Consider the following 16,433-nt stretch of genomic DNA (forward strand, 5'->3'; position numbering starts at 1 on the left):
ACAAGAGTCCTTTTACTTTTCATCATCAATTTTAATACAAATAATTATGCTGTGAGTTATCTTCCCTTGGACATAGTAAGTGCATTTTACCATTATTTGAAAGATTTCACAATGAAAATTGTAGAGCTATAGTTTGTTTCATTTTTCCATCCAGAAAACAAGGTCCACTTTGTTGGACACATTTCCCTTGTAAAACCAGAAATTATTTTTTTTTTCAAATACGAATTTCGATTTGAACTTACTATGTAGTCTTCCAGCTAGCAATTCTGTGTCCTCTTGGAACACCAGAAAGCGACTGTGTTCTGTAAAACTTCTTGGTTTTGTATTTAATCCAATGACTTATGCAACCGCACCGAGAAATGAGTGTTAGATTTTTCTCAACATTCAACTTAAGACATAATAAGCAGAATGGGTTGGAAGCGCGATTAAATGGCAAAAGTGTAAACATGAGAAAATAAACATGAAAACAAATTACTTTAAGAAATCATTTAATTACAAGAAAATTAGCCTGAAAATTGCAGACTTCTAAACAAATTGTCTCTATAAAAACAACAGCTCCTTTACCGTCGTGGGTTTTTTTTATTTCTTCTTCAGACAATCCCGTCTATTGAACCTAGTCTTTTCTGGCAAACGTTAGAATATATGGGATCTTTTCATGTTTAATATTCCATAAAACAGGACTCGCTTTTCTTCCTGAAATGAGAATGATTTTGCTTCAGAGAAATTTCAAATTGCTCTCTATGACTACTTCAATAAGCCCATCCCCAAAGGCAGCAGGAAATCAAAAACAGGCTGTTTTACCAAGGGTTCCTTGTCATTCACCTCATTTTACCAGCCCCAGTACACACTCTGAGAAGAGCTCCTGAAGTCCTGCAGCTTCGAATTCCTTTTGTAACTCCTCCAGTGTTGAATACTCTTTGACTTCAAATGCCAGAAACCTGTATTATACATATGAGAGAAGCTCATGAATATGCGGAGATTCGGCAGAGGATAATTACCCATTCAGTTGCTTTTGCATCTGCAATAGTACTAAATTATACCTTTTGTGTTCCGTTTGTACTTTTGTTTCAGACAGTACACTAATCATTTTCTCTTTGCATTTCTTTCCACTTGAGTCCACATCTACTTTGGAGGTTTTCTGAAGGATCAGGTACTCCTAAATGATAATCCGTACGTTAAGTGCAGAACGTATGCTAAAAGGCGCAGTCCTGCTCTAAAGGGACCCACTGGCATTTTCCTGCTTAAAGAGCATTCTCAGATTGGAGCAGTCAGAGTTAACACTGTGTCCTTACATAGGTGGTAGAACCCTGTTCCCATGAATGGAGGTGTATATAGAGCAACAAAAACAAATGGTTCACCTCTAAATCTGGACTGGGCCACTACTAGAGTGAGTTATTAAACCCTCTGTTGTTTAGACCAGTTATTTAAACTAGTTAAGCTGGCTCCTCAACCTCTCTGTGCCTTAGTTAGCTGACTCCACACAGCCGGAGTGCCGCCAGGATCTACCTCCTCGTGAATCCGGACAACTGAGTCCCCCATGAAGCGCCTCGAGAATGACAGCCTTCCAGAACACAGCACACTGCTCAGTAAGAGCAACCGCTGCTATCCCCGAGCGGGCTGCGAGAGGGGCCATGCGGCCCACCACCTGCTGCCCACCTGTAAATGTACCTGCACGTTCCTGATCCTAGTATGCAATCTTATAAGAATAAACAAATAACAGACATGTCAGATGACATTTTAGAGGATGTTATTTAAAAATGCATTTCTCTGAAGTAGTAGAGCTATAATCTAAAAACACAGACATGTTAGAAACTCATGATTCTGTCGGCAAATGCTGCATTTATTCTAATGTGCCTGAGCTGATAAGATAATCAGAGCCTTAGGTAAATGTGAACAAGGAGCTGTTTCCACCTTTTTGTCAGCTAGCATGTTACTCTAAAGGATCAAAGGTTATATAGTACACACAGATTGCCTCAAAATCTGTGGTCCCTTGGTTAGGCCCCACTGCAGGCTATAGATCAAATCTGGCTTCTGACTTTATCCATACCAGAGCCCAGCACGGACCTTGCTAAGCAAATGTCAATGAAGGCTGGGGGAAGGAGCCACCTTGGGGAAACTCTAGGCTGCTACTCTTTGACGCTTTAAGATTACAGGTTGCTCTCGCTAATCTGTTTTAAGCAAAATCCTCCGTAATGGTGTCGGACCCATTCTGACAATGTAAAACTTATTAAGTGATCTGAAGCTCTGTTAAAATTTAAGACATAATAAGCAGGTTTCCCTGTCTGGCTCCTCATAAAACAGGCTGGGGGCTTCGGGATGAAAGCTGGGGAGCCTGAAGATGAGGGCTTTGAAGGCAGCTGCTGGGACAAGTCAGGTGGAAAGAAGAAGTGGGGAGGAGGTGACGTGCTGACAGTCCTGCTGCCCCTGCTTCCTCTGAGGCTGGCTCTCTCAGCTGTAAAGGACAAGCCTCCCTCCCAGGCACTACAGGTACAACCCTGAAGTGTCAGGATGCACTTCTAAGTGCCTGCATGTTAGGAATTTTGCAGACTACGTAAAAACATATTCCTTGCTGGGCTGAGCTATGGAAATAAATTAATATGTACAAAGCTTTCATCCTCATTTATACAGATGCAGCTTATTATTAATACAAAACAAATACATGCCCTCGGACTTTTTCAAAAACTGGCGCTGGTGCTGGAGAGATAACTCAGAGATTAAGAGCATTCTGTGATCTTTCAGAGGACCTAGGTTTGAATGCCAATACCCAAATGACAGCTAATAACTGCCTGCGACTCCAGTTCCTAGGGCGCCGACACCCTCTTCTGGCTTCCTTGGGCACTGCACATACATGGTGCACAGACATACACGCAAGCAAAACACCCATGCACATTAAAAAAATAAAAAAATAAGCATGAAACTGTCGTTCCATTAAGTGGCATCATTTTTACATTATAATCTTATGCTAACCCTGAGCCTTGCAAGTTTATAGCTGTTGTTAGGAACAAGATATTCATTTTTTTTTTTTTTTAAAGAACTGGGGAGAGACAGGGTTGGGTGCCTAGAGAGATGGCTCAGATGGTTGAGAACTTGGTAGATCTTCCAGAGGACGTGGTTGATACCCAGCTCATACTTAGCAGCTCACAGGCACCGGTAATTTCAGTCCCACGGGATCCAACACCCTCTTCCAGGCTCCGTAAGCACCAGAGGCTTCTCTAAACACACGAGGTGCACAGACACATGCAGACAAAATTATCAGACACAGGAGATAAACAAATATTAAAAAAATAGAGGAAAAAAAATCAAAGTACCATTTAACATGACCACAGGTAAATCAGAAACGCCATGCCTCGACTATCCCACTGTTACAAAACACACTTAAAAATACACCATATTTAACAGAAAGCAAGTAGATTCGTATTCAGAATGAAGTTTTCCGGCACCTTGATGTTGCTTCTGTCTCCTTGTAGTAAGATCAGTATTAATTTACCCATGAACATCAGTCTTCCCATCAGCCTTAACTCTGAAGCCCACTTCTCCACAGCCTTAACGTATTTAGTCCTCGCTCTCATGTGATCTAAACGCAAAAGAGTCATCCATAGTCCATCGTCCACAGTCGTGCTTTCCGGCAAAGTACACTTCTCATCGCTGCTCGTGGTCTCTGGCTGGCTGAGGACGCGTCTGAGATTCTGCTGAATCCAAAGAACCAGTTCGTGAACCATCGGTTCTGACAAAAGCTTCCCGGCTTCTCCAAGTAACTTCTCCTTCACAGCACCACACTGGGCCCTGGTCAGATGTTCCGAGGTAACCGAGATGCCGGGGAGACACAAAGGGTAACCGGCTGGTAAATGGAACGCCAACTCTAAGGGCACATCCTCACCCACAAGTCCTTCAGCTGTTGTGTGAATTCTAAACACGGCCCCATCTGTCTCTGGAAGACATCCAAAAATAATCATTAGCTCTACATAACTCAATCTCAATGGAATACTAATCAGTTAAAATTTTCCCTTTCAAACCTCAATTTATTTCTCATAGGAAAACTCTGCGTTTATTTTATGAAGAGACACAAAATGTAAAGAAAGCCATGATTTACAGGTCATTTCCCCCAGCCATAAATATATATGAACAGTACCACACAAATGTACTTGCAATTCACTCTCTTTATCACCCATTTTTACAAAATTATGAAAAAAAAGGCAGTTTTGATTCATATAATTTCCATCCATATTTCAATGGTAATTACGAAAACCACGACTCAGTTCTTACAGGGGTTCAAAGGAGCAGCAACGTGTATAGGAAACGTGTATGGAGTCCACTCCAAGTCACTTGGAACCTGGGTGGTGGCAGGGCCACGCGACACTGATGACTGGCTGTGACACTGAAAGTGATGGAACCTACTCTTCTGATTCTGACACACTCGCATCAGTGTGACATAAAGGCAGCAGGATAAACGGAAACTGAGCAGGCGTCCGGTCAGCCTCCACTGGCTCCGAGAGGGGCAGAGCACGAGTAGGAGACGAGATGAAATATTCTGCTCTCTTTCAGACGTGCTTGGCTTCCCCACTCTGATGTGTTCCACATCGCTTCACCCCACTTTCCAAAACGTTGATAAAATGTCAGGCTAATTCATTCTGCAGGGGGCAGAAGCGCCCTGATCAGAGTGTGAAGAAGAGAGCCGGGTCCAGACACAGGGCTGTGTGGCCAGCCTGCCTCTCTTCCTTCTTTCTCTGCACCCCTGTTCTATTTCTCAACACAGAAGCAGCCAGATCCTACACCTAGATGGCTGCCTCAACAATGGAGACCCAAATACATCCTCTATTTTAAAGAACCTAACAGAACACGGAAATCGCTCCTTGGCTATCTGATCCCAACGGTATCTAAAAGCTGTTGTTACACAGATTCTTACAGGACATAGCACATCGGTTACAGAGTTTTTCCTTAATGGATGTCAATACCAGCTGCCAGGAACTACTATTTTAAGACACCATCTAGAATCAGAGGCAGTAGCTATTCCAATGACCATATAATCTTTTCTTTTACATATGTAATGTATATACTATTAAGAAAAACTTTTCTAAATGTAACAGCATATATGCTTCTAAAAGCTATCCCATGCTTCAAGTATCTTTGTTCCTCCTTCCTTGTTCTACTAACATACTATCATTATTACTCTCATTATGATTGGGGTGTGTGTGTGTGTGTGTGTGTGTAGCCAGGGGAGGGTCAAAGAACAACTTAGCAGAACAGTTCTGTCTCATCGTCTTGGAGGATTTTGGGATTGTCAGACCCATGTGCAAGCACCTCCACCCACTGAAACATCTCACTAGCTCTAAGTCTCTCCTTTCTTTCATTGCATTCATCTTTTTTTTTAAAGATGTATTTATTTATTTTATGCATACGAGTACACACTGTAGCTGTACAGATAGTTGTAAGCCTTCACCTGGTTGTTGTGAATTGACTTTAGTACCTCTGTTCACTCTGGTCAACCCCACTCGCTCCAGTAGACTCCATTCGCTCCAGCCCAAAGATGTATTTATTATTATAAATAAGTACACTGCAGCTGTCTTCAAACACACCAGAAGAGGGCATCAGATCTCATTACGGGTGGTTGTGAGTCACCATGTGGTTGCTGGGATTTGAACTCAGGACCTTTGGAAGAGCAGTCGGTGCTCTTACTCACTGAGCCATCTCACCAGCCCGTATTCATCTTTTTAATGGTATATTTTACTGTCAGAGTAGGCTCCAATAATAACAGTTCAGCTAATGTATTTTGCTGTTAGGGCTTTTATGGACCTGTAAACAACACAGGGTCACCAGGCAGAATAAACTTGTTGGCAATCATTCAGTAAGCCTGCATTCTCTCTCAATGAGGGGGTAGAATCTTTAATCTTCAATCATTCATCATTCTGCAAGCATACATTGGGTACATGTCAACCCTGTGCACTGTGCTGTTCATGAAAAAAAAAAAAATTTAGGTAAGACACAGATCTGCACAATGGTTCAGTCCAAGGTAGACACAGATCTTACTGAACTTCTATTCTACACCTGCAAAGTCTTCTATTAGAGATGTGTGAACATAAAGGTGTTTGTTTTTAGGGGTTTTGTATGTTTGTGTGTATCTGTGTGACAGAGAGACAGAGATAGAGAAAAAGAACAAAGAGAGACAGAGACAGAGACAGAGAGAGAGAGAGAGAGAGAGAGAGAGAGAGAGAGAGAGAGGCTGACTCTACACAGTCCTGCCTGGCCTGGGACTTACTATATAGACCAAGTGGCTTCCCAGATGCTGAAATTAATGGCATGCATTACCACATCCAGTTTTAAGTGGGGGAACAGGGGGGAAAGAGAGTTCCCTGTGGCCTCTCTCAGTGTCTGTGGCGCTTTCCTCTAGGTCAGAAAGCAGATGTTTCCTGATCAGCAAATACACATAGCATATCCTTTTAAGATCAAAAGCTGAGAGAAATTTCAGCAACTTTCCTAAGACTGGAGGGTGTATCTTTTCATCAAATATATTCACCAGATACACAGAAACATTAAAATTATACACACTTATGCAGTGTTATCACGATACTTTGATAACCTGTATGGTTTAAATGAAGGTAAACTGACCTCCCAAAGACTATGGGGTTCTTAAGCTCAGCATCCCTCGCTGTGACGAAGACCCTTGGCGTACAGTGACCATGTGTGTACCCCCACCTGCACACGACCTCGTGCATTACAGTGTGCGGAGGTAAACTGTATACCACAAGCTCATCTGTTTGCACACTCGGTCTCCTCCGGTGGGCCACGGCTGCTTTGGAAGGCTGTGGGACTTTGGAAATACGGGGCCCTGTCAGAAGAAGTGGGCCTCTGGGGAGTGGACCTTCAAGTTTATCATCTGGCCATACTTCCTGTGTGATTTCTGCCTTAATCTATCAGAAGCCATCCAGGAAAGGCTAAAGTATGCAAATGAGTTGTCTGGAGACGGCCCACCGTGTTGCATGGCCTGCGATGGGTGAGCTCGGAGATGCAGGGCCCTTAGAGACTCCGTCCCAGGGTTGCTTCTCACTGCTGGCATGCCTTTTGCTGTCACTATTACAGGGTCTAATGTTTCCTGGGCATCAGCCCACCCTATTGGGCAAATTTCCTGCAGCTCAACATGGCGATGTACTCTCATATAGTAAAGGTTTTATAGACAAGTTGATGATTTCACGATTTCTGAAAATGATTCTAGTCGAACTCTTAAAATTGATACAAGTAATCTCAACTCTCCTATAGAATGAAGCTGCAGATAGAGCTCTGTAGACCTTCCCATGCCAAGGGCCAATTGCACTAGGATAAGAAAGCAGGCTTGGAACAAATTTGTGGTCAAGGAAAAACATCCATGCTAGGTTAGGTCCAAGGATAAAGCCCAGGTGCACACATGACAAAAACACGCCCATGTGAAACTGTTGCTTTGAACTTACACTGAGCTGACAGAAGGAATCACTGCTTTGAACTTACTATCAGCATCCTTCTGTAACTCCCCTTTTGTGCAACATTTTATCAATGAGCTAATTTTATAAAGAACTTTTGTCTAAGAAGGTAAAATTGCCAGGGAGAAGAAATAAAGTTTGACATTTCAAACTGCTCCATCCACCAAATGTATATATGTGGCATTTGGGACTCAGCCCCATCCACCAAATGTGTATGTCTGACTGTCTATATGTATGTACATATGTACATACATACATACATACATAGGTATCGTGTATGCATGCAAGTATGCATGAATACTTATGGAATTATTGAAGCAGATGGTCAGGCCTGGCCAAAGTGTGTGTATGCATCTATGTATGTGCTTGAATTCTCTTTCTTCCTCTTCTTTTCTCTCTCGCTCACAAAGAGTTAACGAACTCCAAGCCTTTCTCCTGGCCAGCAAGAGGCCAAAGAGAAACTACGTTTTTTAGTTTGTTTGGGTTTTTTTGTTTGTTTGTTTGTTTGTTTCTTATTCTCCTCCTGCTAACAGCAGAATTACCAGACGCCAGGGGCTTTTGGCCTTAGAACAGCAGAATTAAAGGAAGAGAAACATTACAAATAACAAGCAACTTTTGCCCCACATAATGCTGGTGACACCCATCACTGCCTGCCTCAGTCTACCTGCATTCCTGGCTGGTTACCAGCACTAATCCACTTAGATATGAGAAAACCAGCCTCATTCTCCTGCTGCCACGGCTGAGAGCCATTCTCACAGTCACTCTTTCCCCACCATGATGAACTCCACTCTGTTCTCTCCCATTTTCTTGTGCAGGTGTTTGCTCACAGTGTACCATGATAGATGGAACTAGAATATTGCAATACAGGCAACATGCTGGGTGTGCGGGGAGCAGTTCCATCCATCACCACGTGGGGGTGCTGCTTCCTTCTTGCTGAAGCCAGGGAAGTTGCCCCTGGCTCAGAAGTTGCAATTGCTGGATCCCTTGGCCACACACACCACGTTTTCTTTTTGCTCTCTCTCCTTTTCATCCTCTGTGAGGAAGAAGGGTCTCTCTCCCACAGCAAATCCTCCCACCCTAGTGTTTTACTCCAACCATGATAACTTCCTGTGCATTTTCCCACCCTCCCTGCTTCTTTCTCTTATTTAGAAAATGTTTGTTTATAAAACACCACAAAAGCCCAATGCTGCCAATTCCTCTACAAGCTTCAGACCTCTCTCTCTCTACCGTTTGTCAATCTCCACAAAATATAACTCTAGTCACCTATTCCCATTTTCTCATTAGCCAGCCTCCCCATAACTGCTTAAACTGTAACTTCTAGTGCCATTTCTCCCTGAAGCACCATTCTCAAACATGACCCATGACCTCATCAATGCTACCATAAAGAACAGGGAGAACTAAACAGGCCTGGGTTGCTTAGATGAGCCTGAGTCCTTACAATATTCAATCTGATAGAAGTGTGTTTTGTAAGCTCGAGGGTTTGGAAGCCAAGGTCCCAGGCAAGCTGAATGATTTACACAGAACCATGGTATTGTGGTTGAGTCCTCTCGCTCTGAGGTTGAAGTCAGCCATGCAGGTATGTGTGCTCCTACATGAGGCCTGATAAAGGCAAACATCTAAATTGTCCTGAAACCCCTAACATCACTGCTCTCTGAAGCTGCAGTCTCAAATGAAGCTAATCTCCTCCTAACTGCTACTGTGAGGGGGGAAAAGTGCACTTTCCTGGCTGGCAACACGTCTCCCAGTCACACAATGCTGCTGTGATGATCTGCCACGCTTGTACGCGTCTGCCAGAGGGCCATGCCCAGTTGCTTGCTCATGGATTCTCCTGTACCTTTCCCTTGACTGATTTGCTCTCCCCTGCTGGTATATAACAAAATCCAATTATGAGTTTAACAGATTTTTCTGAGTTCTATAAATCCTGTAGCAAATCATTGACTCTTTCCTAAAACTTCATCTCAGTCTTCCAGTTGATATGCCTCTCCTGTCATTTTAAATTAACATAATAGAAATAAAAAAAATAAATAGAAATAAAAAAAGAAATAAAGACAGTGTGGTGTAGTGTGGTGGCTTGGGGAGGTCTATCCCATCCATCCAAATGTATATGTCTGTTTATATGTACATATAATAGGTATATGTGTATGTATGTAGGCATGCATGAATACTTGTGGAGTTAATTGAGACAGACTCGGCCCAGCCCAAGTGTGGGTGTATAAATGTATATGTGTCTGTGCAAATATGCCTGTGTAAAGGATCTTAATTCTTTTCCTTGCCTTCCTCTCTGGTTTACCAAGCGTTAAGCACCTAGGCTAATGGAAGGCTTCTGGCTGCCTGTCCAGAATGCCAGCAGTCCTTTACCTCACACCCCCCCCCTTAGGCAAAAGGTGACAATTCCTCTGAGGCTTCCGGCCCCACTGTAACTAAGAATCTAAGAGAGTAAATATTATTAATAATAAGCAACCTTTACACTTGCAAAACCAAGCCCCCCACATCCAACCTCCATAATCCCCACCCTCTCACTCGCACACACATCCTCACCTCCCACCCCCGCGATGGCCTACTCAATCTTCCAGAGAGGACCCAGCCAGGGGGCAGGCTCCCCGCAATTATACTTAACCCAAACTAACTTTTTCTCTACCTCTGAAGCATCCCAATTTTGTTTTTTTTTTTTTTTTAAAGAGTAATATCGTCCTCCCCAAATGGAGAAGAGTTTAGTAAGAAGCAAGTTTCATAGCTATCTAGGCCTTAAGTTTATGTTATTGGCTTATAACCACGGATGACATGACTGCAGAAGTCCTTGAGACCTGTGCTGTACTAAGTAACAGACCTATGGATGTATGCGCCCTGTGCCTCTGAACTTAACTTCTTTGCATGCCAAGGGTCTTTGCAGCCCTGAGTAAGGATGCTAACTTGGGGAAATTGCCCTGAATTACTTAAAAAACACCATCCTCAGTGTCCTGACAGGGTAGGAGACAGGTGGAGATGTAGATTTTATCAGAGGAAAAGAAAATGTACCCATTGGCTCATGAAGCTCTACTTTGGAATCTGATGATGGAGGAAGAAGACCCTCGGTGATGGGGGTACAGGTACACAGCAGGAAAAGCAGGCAAACGGACTCCCCAGCGGCTTGGAGGGAGCAAAGAACATCATTCCCAACAATCTCAGTTCATCTGGGTGAAAACTGACTTTGGACTTCTGACCTTCACAACTTCGGTACATTGAAGATGTGTTGTTTAAAGCCACCCATGTGTGAGGACTGGATGCAGCAGCCACAGGTAGCTACTGTGGTAACCCGGTACCCTGCTATGTAAAAAGCCAACATGTTTCAGGCCAGTGCAATGCATGAGCTGGAGAATGTCCACAGAAAGCTGTCGGAGGACAGGCAAATCTTTACCTCATTTCCTTTTTCTTCCTTCTTGTCTTCTTCCTCTCCCTCGTCCTCTTCCTCCTTTTTCCTTTTCTCCTCCTCCCCTTCTTCTTCCTCTTCTTCTTCCTTCTCTTCCTTCCCTCCTCCTCGTCTTCTTTCTAGTTTATCAAGACAGGGTTTCTCTGTGTAGCCCTGGCTGTTCTGAAACTCACTCTGTAGCCCAGGCTGGCCTCGAACTCACAGATCCACTTGCCTCTGCCTCCCAAGTGCTGGGATTAAAGGCGTACCACCATGCCCATTTCCTTTGTCTTTCTGTTATTTTTCTGGTCCCGGTCAGCACCTAGGAATCACTTTAGAAAACTAGGGAAGTAAAGCCCTATTGACACATTCGGGAGAAAAACTGCTTTGATTCTTAACAGTGGCAGAGTCACGGTCTCCCTAGCTGATCTTCCTCGCCAGGGTGTGCCACAAACACACAGCAGAGCTGCAAACTAAGGCTGCACAAAAATGGCGCTATCTGCATAGGAGAGTGAGAAGACCTGAACAGACCCTGTTCTGATGCCAAATGTGGTGAGAGACCAAAGAAAAAAAGAATCCCTTTAAGAACTCCTTTTCTCCCAAGAACTCCTTAGAAGTGCCTATCTTTACCCTTCCCTGTTTGATCTGCCTTGGTGTCTATATCAATAACTGGCCCCCTTTGCTCCAGAGTCCTTGCGTGTCTCATTCATTCAAAGTCTGTTTCTGTTTTCTTTTTCTTTTTTCTAACAAAAAGAAAAAAGAAAAAGAAAAAGAAAATCGTTCTGTTCTAAAGTTATTATCTGCTTTGATGTTATTTAAAGTTCTTAACAGCTTAGCAAGAGGATGGCCCCCAAAAATCATTGTTAAGTGTACATATGATGATACTCTTTGTCCCATCTCCCACGCCAGGACAGCTATTAACTCACAAACACCATTCTCGATGCGCCTCCATCCTAAAGAGCGCAAGCCTGCCCTACCAAAGCAAAACTCCCAAAAGACTCGTGTCTTATTTGGGTCCAAGGCAAGGCACTTTCACCTCCACCCCAGATGCAGGGTTTGCCTTCTAGCTCAAGCTCAGGTCCACAGTAACTGTTTGCCCAAGTCATTCTGCCTCGGAACAACATTGAGCTGTAGTTACAGCTACAACTCCAATGGAGAGGGGCTCAGACCTTACTCTTCCTAGCCCAGGCACACATAGAACTTAGGAAGCTGAGGCAGGAGGATCTAGAGTTCCTAGCCCGAGTGGGCTACATGGGTGGATTCTGTATTAAAATAAGCAACCAAACCTTAACCTTTCCTGAAAGAAATCATATTGGTGACATGGCAGATGACAGAAGTTCAAATAAAGAAACTGAATTAGATCCCGGATTCTACTCTGATCTGTTTTAAAGCTTTCTCCCTACCTCATCCCTATAACACATAGCAGATACACACTCCCATCACAGCGATGCTGGAAAAGTAAACAAAAATCTATGAGGAGGAGGTCTTTAGGATTTGTGCCTCATGCATGGAGAAACCATTTGCATAACATCTCTAGCTCACGTTCTCTGTGCTTGCTTTATTTTGCCCAGTTTTTACACATCTTCAAAGCCTTTGCACAGAAAAGCACTAAAAGGCCTCCCACACACTCCTCATGCTTCATGAGAGCAAGATTTTCTTTACTCCTTACTCCCAGGCCATTCACCGCAAGCATGCATATATAAATGCTTGTTTCATGCTAGAAATACGGTGTTTACACTATTCGTAACCCTGAGAGATTCTTACACACAGTGTCTCTGGCTTTTCACATGCTATAATTGTCCTTAGAGAAGGAAACAAAATAACTGAAAAGAGTGGAAGGAAAAGGTGGCAACCTTGTTCTTTAAAGTCTAAGATGGTATGGATTTTAGAGAGATACGTTCAGCCAGGACCATCGGCAACAACATCCATGTGTTACTGTAATGGTTTTGCAAGAGGGTGGAACCCAATCTGAAGTACAGTGTTAATAAAGCACAAAGCCCACTGGGAAGATATCGCCAGCCAGCCTATTGGGTGATGCAGTTAAGCAGTTATGGGATTACTCTCCTTTGCAACTTTTAACCCTGTGAGACCTTGTCCAAACGGCAACTCCATTACTAACAAGCACTGACCACAGCAATATACTCTCCATGATCCCACCAGGAAAATTTGGCCACCACCTTCAAAACGGACTACACACACGCATGCTTGAAGGGGAATGGTGGGCCTCTCACCACCAACTGGATTGTTCTGAATGTAAGCCAGATCCCACCCATCCTATGGTTCTAGATGCTCAAGAACTGTTTCGTTCTCCACACGTGGACTGTTTTACTGTAAGCACTTTTCCTGCACCAGCCCCTTTGCTACAGAGGAATGGGACACAGTGCCAAGCCCAACCCTGTGGAGCTTGGCGGTTATTTAATCGATATGATCATCAGTGATCTTCGATGCAAAATAAAGCTAAGAAAGCTTCTCAAGACCCCAGTGAAGATCAGGAAGCTGAGGACATCAAACCTGGCACCTGGGCTGACTCGTGGGATGGAGAACAGAATATCCCTGAGAAGATGCTGTTTCCATCATTTGCAACCCTTAAGAGACCGTTACACACAGCGCCTCTTCCTTTGAACTTACTCTAACATCTGAGTGGCCAGGATGTAGATCCCCTCAAAATTCTTCACATAATTTACGCTCCCCTCCCCCACTACACTGAACCCATCCATTTGTTCAAGCCTTTGCAGCTCAGGACCTTAAGAGCTGGCTGTTGGGGTCAGCCCAGGTCTTTCTGTCTTATAGAGAAATGCAAGCCCTCTGCAATATTCTTCTAATCCCACTGAGGACAAGAGAGAGTTATTTGGTAGAGGCCAGGAAAGAAATGATGGGGGACAGAGTGACACCCTGAAACCCAAACTGCTGCCTACAGTGAGGGTGGAAGCCACGAAGCCTGCTTCACGGGGTCTGCTCTGATAACGTCTTGGCCTCATTTACAGCTCCCAACTGTGTCAAACATTCCTGCTGCAATCGCTGAACTGTTCTACTCTCCAGTGAACCTTCTAGAAACAAAATGTCCGAAGTTGTTACACTGAATTCCTTTATAATTCAATTACTTATTGATGCCCAAACACTGAATTAAATTAATTAGGAGGCATGACTTGAAGTCATGCTCAATTTAAAAGCAGATAAAAGGCCACAGTGTTCGTGGTATTAAGACACCACCACCCCTCCTTTTTCTCTCTCTCTCTCCCTCTCTCTCTCTCAGCACTTCTTTTTGGGGGTTTTCTCTGACCTGTCAACAGTATCTAATGGCCAACCATGAATTCATAATGCAAACCATGACCATTTTTTTAAATGTCATGGGATATTACAGGTTTGTTTACAATATTACAGAGATATTACAGGTTTCCCGAATATTAGCAAGTAAACCATGATACAAGAACTCAGAGACACAAGGGATCCCTTTAAATACCTGCCTCAGGCAGAAGCAATTATCAATACAGAAAATTGTGGAGACAGGAGACGCTAAGTGATTAGGACTGCTACCCAATCAGAAGAAGGTGGCAAATCCCTACAATAAATCCATTCGTAGGGGTCTTAAGGAAGTTTCAAAAAGATACAAGACAGGTGTAGGCACTTAAAAAGAGAGCAGCTCTGTTTTCCTAGAAAGTTCACAGGGCTTGAAACATCACAGAGCACCAGGAAGGTCTGCAGTTGGGTGCATGCAAGAAGGAATAAAAGAAAGGGGTCAACTCCCAGGGTCACTGACTTACCATATGGAAACCCAAAGCCCTCCTAATCATAGATGTAGCTTCCTTAGGTCAAGCACAGCTCACACTGTCTTCTTAGAGGTAAGCCAATTTATGGTCGGAAAAGCCATTTCAATCGTAGTTACATTGTAACAGTAGAGGGATGGCTCCTATTAATCTCAAAATGTACATGACATAGTTGACAGCTCAGAGAAAATCGAGGATGATTTGCATCAGCACACTTTCCCAAAAAGGGAAAATTAAGGACACTTAGTTGTTAAGAGCATTAACTGTTCTTCTGGAGGCCCTGGGTTCAGTTCTCAGTACCTATAAGGCAAGGCTCACAAAGCCCAGGTAACTCCTAGCGCCTGAACGCCCTCTTCAGGCCTCTTTGTGCACTGGGCACACTCATCGTACCGATATATAGAGGCAGGCAAAAACACTCATACACACTCAAAAAAAAAAAAAACTTTAAAACTTAAACGTGTGAGTAGAAGAGGGAAGCCAAGGCAAAAATGAAATTTTAGCTTTTAGTAATAATAATAATAATAATAATAATAATAATAATAATAATAATAATAATAATAATAGCTTTACAGATTATAAACTCTCAGAGAAGAGGCTCGGTGCCCTGCCTATGTTAGAAGAGAAGGCATCCATGAATACAAGCTTACAAGCTGCATGATTACATGTCCAGCAGGAGTCTGGAATTGGCTGCCACTTTTAAGCAGCCTGAAAAATGTAAAAATAAAAATATCTTTAAGTAAAAAAATAACAACAACAACAATAATAACAGGCAATCAAACTTCACCCAACCTAACCAGCATTTCCTGACTGCCTTCCACGTGGCTGACAACCAAGTACTGTTGTCAAGGACGTAATGCACAAATGCTTATGGGGGGTACTGACTATTTGGGGGAACTGGGTTTCATGAGAAGGGCAGGGCGCACCATTTTAGTTGCAGGAGCGCACAAGGGAGGAGGGCGAGCTCAGGGGAGGGCACTGCGAGCACAGGCCAGCCCCTCCCCCAACCCCCTCTCACTCCTGCCCAGGGCCACAGGACAGTGGGTCCCCCGTCTCCCCGCACTGGCCGCAGGGTGAGAGGCAGGGTATTCACCTGAACAGCTCAACATCTCCCACTCGTGGGGCCCGCAGAAGATCGCGGCCAGCGCCGAGAGCTCCTCCCGCACTTCCTCTGCCATATCCTAGCGAACAGAAGAACCCGAAGCCACTTCCGCTGCCTCGCGCAGCAAAGCGTGCCTACGGCCACTGGGGGGCGCCCCGGCCTCACAGCCCGGCAGGCTGTGGACCGGGCGGGGCGGGGGGCGGAGGACGGGGAGATGGGCGTGTCAGTGGGCGTGGCGGATGTCTGAAAGCCCCGCCTAGGCTCTCTGCTCACTAACTCCAACAGAATGTTCCTTCACTCCCAGAGTTTTTTTGTTATTTTGTTTTGTTTTGTTTTATCAGACATTTTCTTTATTTACACTTCAAATGTTATCCCCTTTCCCAGTTTCCCCTCCGAAAAAAACCCTATTCCCTCCCCCTCCCCCAGCCCACCACCTCACCCTCTCCTGCTTCCTGGCCCTGGCATTCCTCTACATTGGGGCATAGAGCCTTCACAGGACCAAGGGCCTGTCTTCCCATTTATGACTATCTTGGCCATCCTCTGCTATACTCATGCTGCTGGAGCCATGAGTCCCACCATGTGCAGTCCTTGGTTGGTGGTTTAGTCCCTGCAAGCTCTGGGGGTACTAGTTAGTTCATATTGTTGTTCCTCCTATGAGGCTGCAAACCCCTTCAGCTCCTTGGGTCCTTCCTCTAGCTCCTTCATTGGGAACTCTGTGCTCGGTCCAATGGATGGCT

At 44.2% G+C, this 16,433-nt stretch overlaps 1 protein-coding gene across 4 annotated transcripts; it reads right to left on the minus strand.

Annotated features, from left to right (window-relative positions):
* Window positions 1-471: 471 nt before the first annotated feature.
* Window positions 472-15,821, minus strand: Rwdd3 (RWD domain containing 3). 4 transcript variants are annotated; one of them, XM_031375308.1, is made up of 5 exons: window positions 15,688-15,821; window positions 3,441-3,928; window positions 1,041-1,156; window positions 823-938; window positions 472-693 (listed from the first exon to the last, which is right to left on the minus strand). In XM_031375308.1, exons 1-4 carry the CDS (start codon window positions 15,770-15,772, stop codon window positions 824-826), a joined length of 804 nt encoding a protein of 267 aa, XP_031231168.1. In that variant the 5' UTR covers window positions 15,773-15,821; the 3' UTR covers window positions 472-693; window position 823. The 4 variants fall into 4 exon arrangements, 3 of the variants coding, with proteins under 3 accessions (XP_031231168.1, XP_031231169.1, XP_031231170.1); XM_031375309.1 differs by having other exon boundaries at window positions 802-938; XR_004119797.1 differs by lacking the exons at window positions 472-693; window positions 823-938 and having other exon boundaries at window positions 3,309-3,928.
* Between the last annotated feature and the right edge of the window lie 612 nt (window positions 15,822-16,433).

The sequence above is a fragment of the Mastomys coucha genome, unplaced genomic scaffold, assembly GCF_008632895.1.
Source record: "Mastomys coucha isolate ucsf_1 unplaced genomic scaffold, UCSF_Mcou_1 pScaffold16, whole genome shotgun sequence".
Classification (NCBI taxonomy): domain Eukaryota; kingdom Metazoa; phylum Chordata; class Mammalia; order Rodentia; family Muridae; genus Mastomys; species Mastomys coucha.

Coding starts and splice junctions, on each gene's coding strand:
- Rwdd3 (XM_031375308.1), bottom strand. CDS start 15,772: ATGGCAGAGGAAGTGCGGGAGGAGCTCTCGGCGCTGGCCGCGATCTTC. Junction 3,929..15,687: donor GGAGATGTTGAGCTGTTCAG/GTGAATACCCTG, acceptor GATGTCTTCCAG/AGACAGATGGGGCCGTGTTT. Junction 1,157..3,440: donor GAGACAGAAGCAACATCAAG/GTGCCGGAAAAC, acceptor ATTATCATTTAG/GAGTACCTGATCCTTCAGAA.